The sequence below is a fragment of the Etheostoma spectabile genome, chromosome 6, assembly GCF_008692095.1.
Source record: "Etheostoma spectabile isolate EspeVRDwgs_2016 chromosome 6, UIUC_Espe_1.0, whole genome shotgun sequence".
NCBI lineage: Eukaryota > Metazoa > Chordata > Actinopteri > Perciformes > Percidae > Etheostoma > Etheostoma spectabile.
Window position 1 is genome coordinate 12,723,922 of NC_045738.1, and position 3,802 is coordinate 12,727,723.

The 3,802-nt window shown below is 42.7% G+C and overlaps 2 protein-coding genes across 2 annotated transcripts in view; one reads left to right on the forward strand and one right to left on the reverse strand.

The window, feature by feature from the left end:
• Window positions 1–1,290, reverse strand: part of LOC116691300 (trypsin-2) — a 2,934-nt gene extending 1,644 nt beyond the window's left edge. The window contains exons 1-3 of the mRNA XM_032518826.1: window positions 1,184–1,290; window positions 934–1,087; window positions 590–849 (exon numbers count right to left, since the gene is read on the reverse strand). Of these exons, the coding sequence (XP_032374717.1) occupies window positions 590–849; window positions 934–1,087; window positions 1,184–1,223 (454 nt within the window). The 5' untranslated portion in view covers window positions 1,224–1,290. The remainder of the gene's footprint in view (window positions 1–589; window positions 850–933; window positions 1,088–1,183) is intronic.
• A 1,340-nt stretch (window positions 1,291–2,630) lies between these two features.
• Window positions 2,631–3,802, forward strand: part of LOC116691295 (trypsin-like) — a 2,269-nt gene continuing 1,097 nt past the window's right edge. Inside the window, 4 exon segments of the mRNA XM_032518822.1 lie at window positions 2,631–2,739; window positions 2,883–3,039; window positions 3,228–3,326; window positions 3,429–3,592. Coding sequence (XP_032374713.1) covers window positions 2,700–2,739; window positions 2,883–3,039; window positions 3,228–3,326; window positions 3,429–3,592 — 460 coding nt within the window. The 5' untranslated portion in view covers window positions 2,631–2,699.

Consider the following 3,802-nt stretch of genomic DNA (forward strand, 5'->3'; position numbering starts at 1 on the left):
TCCTGCATCCACCGTGTGTGATTGTGTGTGTGCGCGTCAGTCGCAAGGGTAGCGAGCTGACAGGGTTGAAACAGCAGCAACTTTCAGCGACTTTATAGTGAGAAATCGTTACAGCGTACATTGATGTTAAAATGTTTACAGGTTGGCAGGACGTCTTTCGCTGTATGTTTTGTTGGTTAATGTGAGATGTTCGAGTCACACACGTCTCGTCTTCATATCAGAATCAAGGAAATTAATTTGACCCGTTCTCACTTCCGCTTGGTCAGTGGCTGCACGTGGGACTGCTGGGATTGTTGCGAGTAATGAAAATGCGATAGGAGGCCCCGGTTGTCAATCAATGTCTTCCAGTGATGCAGGCCCCTTATGGTCCGGGCCAGTAACAACTGCGTTTCCTTCTTACCGATAGTTACCTGTCTGAATAACTCAATTCTCATTGGCTACCAGCCAACGTGGCAGGTAGATTGACAGTGTTGCCCGCCATTTGCAAAATGTACCCAAATTTGGCGGGTGGGTGGGTGTTAATTTCATACCCTGTTCACAACAGAATACATGTTCTGTTATTATAAGCAAAATTGTTTTGCCCCCTCACCTTGATCAGTGTAGATGTTCCCCCATCCAGACACCGTGCACATGTCCCCGGGTGTGGGGCAGGCTTTGGGCAGGGCTACAGGCTTGACGTACTGGTTCACAGTGACAGGGTGCGCCAGCTTCATCAGCATGATGTCGTAGTCTAGGGTCTTGTAGTCATAACTCTGATGCCAGTAGATGACATCAACTGACATGTACTGCTCTGTGCCCTCGTTCTGCCAGATGTGGTTGTCTCCCAAGACAGCAATCTGTGTCGGGGGGCTAAAATGGTTGACAAAATGATCAGAATCCTCTTAAACACATAGTTCATACAGAAAGATTTCAATACGTTAATCTTATACAAACTTTTGCCAGCAGTGGGCAGCAGAGATGATCCACTGTTCGTTGATGAGGGAGCCGCCGCAAAAGTGGTAGCCGACATTGAGAGACACCTGCCAGGGTTGAGAGTGGGCTGGACACTGGTAGCCACCCACAATCCTGTCATCCGTAGGTGCTGCAGCTGTGGTGTAAAGGAAATATAAAGTTATTTAAATTTATTATAGTTACAGTTCTTTTTTACCCTTAAATTGTTGGACACACTGAACATGTGCTTCACCTGCTGCGCCCAGAAGTGTGACAACAATCAGGCCAATCATCGTGGCTGACTCAAACCTTCCTACGACCAGACTGGATTTGAAAGATCACTGCATTTATACATAATCTCCTCCATGTCTTTCCATGCACTCCCTCCTCCTCCCCCTCCTCCTTCTCATCCTCCACCCAATTCCCCCAAACCACTTCCCCAAATCTCCTCCCGCCCCAATCCCTACCCTGAAAAATAACCTTATCTTCTTATGTGCCACGTTCATCCTTTCAGTTAATAAGTGAGCTACATCTTACATAGTATTGGCCTTGGAGAGCGTTTTTTGCACTTTCTGTTTTTGGACAGATCATTTTTTGCACCTATCACCTAAATAAATGGGCCTATTCTTTTTATGGGTGACACGTGTGTTACTCCCTTTTTGGCAGACACCACTATGAATTATTGTAAACAGTCATATTCTGTTACTAAATCTTGGTTGAATACAATAGAATAGAATAATTTCATCAGCACTAATCAGAATCAGCGTTATTGGCCAAGCCACTGGTTTTTGGTTCTTTTGTCAATGTATGTGCACAAAAATAGACATACTGTAACACTAAAAACAAGGACAACAAAGCTGACTACAAATGGTTATATAATATATATATATAGTGCAAAGACACGGTTGGATTTGGCAGTATTAGAGCTCAAAGGCTGTTGCTGTCTGACACAGGAACAGAAAAACATCATAGTCAGAGACGACAGGTGAATTTTTTCTCACCCGGCTTTATTCAAGGTCAACTAGAAGTGGAGGCATAAAACAGCACATTTGTTTATATTATTTTTTTCTTAAACAAAATTATGAGTTATAAAATCAGAATCAGGTTTATTGCCATGTAGGTTTCTACTACGAAGAATTGGCCTTGGTGTTTACAACCTTGGTGGTAACATATTAACTAACATATTAAGAAGAAATAAAATTAAAGCAAATTACTGCAACAAGCAAGGACATGAATATTACAAAATTATTACAATAATTACAATAAAAATATAACAACAAAGTAAGAAATACTTTGACAAAATTTAAAATGTACTTGTTTAAAAAAAGCTGGACAGTTTTTGTGCAGGATGTGCAAACATATGTTTGCCAGTGGAGTCTCTTGGTTAAAATTCTTTCTGTAAATGTTCTTCTTTATTGGACCAAGTTTTTCTTTTCACTTTTTGATATTGTAGCTTGCCAAAAATAAGTGACCCATTAGAGAGAACCATAAACAGGTGTTAGATGTGTGAAGACCTTGGTCCACATTTCTAAATGTGGTGCACAGATGATGCAAGCACAGGGTGTGTGCTACGATGGGGCAGAAGTGGGCAAACACAAAAATGTGAGCATGATAAGAAAGTCGAAAGACTTTGAGGACATAGATATGATCAACAGAAAGAGGGAAGAGCGGAGGAGGTGGGGTGCAAGGGCTGAGCACAGCAGGAGCTGGTGGGGTATAAATATGAGCCAGGGTGTGTCCAAGTGTCTTCTGATCATTCACTTGACACCATGACACTGCTGGCTCTGCTGTTGATGATCGGAGCTGCTGGTATAGACAGAACTATGCACACATACACACAGAGTACTGTAATGTAAAATATGATGGAAAGCTGTGTTTAAATATAACTTTGAAACACAAATGTATCTCTTTTTGTGTGTGTGTGTGTGTGTTTGTGTGTGTGTGGGGGACAGCGGCAATTCCCCGGGAAGATGGCAGGATCATTGGTGGGCAGGAGTGTGAGCCTCACTCTCGTCCATTCATGGCCTCCCTCAACTATGGTTACCACTTCTGTGGTGGGGTGCTCATCAACAATCAGTGGGTGCTCTCTGTTGCCCACTGTTGGTACAAGTAAGTATGCATTGATGGAGAAAAGATTATGCATACACATTATTATCTTATGTTGCATGTTTAGGTTTGCTTGATTTTTATGAATTTATTTCCATTGAGATAAAAATAAATCCAAAAATCTCTAAGGGGAAAAGACTAATGGTTTTCAATTTAGAAGCATATGTGGAATGCATCTGTCTCTCTCTCAGTCCCTATGCCATGCAGATCATGCTGGGAGAACACAATGTGCGAGTGTTTGAAGGTACAGAGCAGCTCATGAAAACCGACAACATCATCTGGCACCCGAGGTGAGCAATAAAAAAATTGAAATCCCATCTGAGAATCTTCTTCCCTTTGCATTCTGATTTTATTCTCATCTGATTCATCCAATCATTTTCATCTGTGTGCAGTTATGACTACCAGACTCTGGATTTTGACATCATGCTGATCAAGCTCTTCCACCCTGTGGAGGTGACCGATGCAGTCGCACCCATCGCATTACCCACAGCGTGCCCCATGGCGGGGCTTCCCTGCTCTGTCTCTGGCTGGGGTAGCGCTGACATGAATGGCGAGGGTGGGTTGATTATACTGTTCATTAAATTATGTAGTTTAAAAACATGCCTAATGCCATTTTGTGTAGAATTTGTAGTGTAGACTATGATTTTAGTTTTTGGTGGTTAACACAATCCCAGTGAAAGTGGTAGTCTTTATCTTTCTTCCAAACCCTTCATTTCCATGTTCCCAGGTCCGCTGGGTAGCAAGGAGGGGGGTGGGGGTGGGGGGG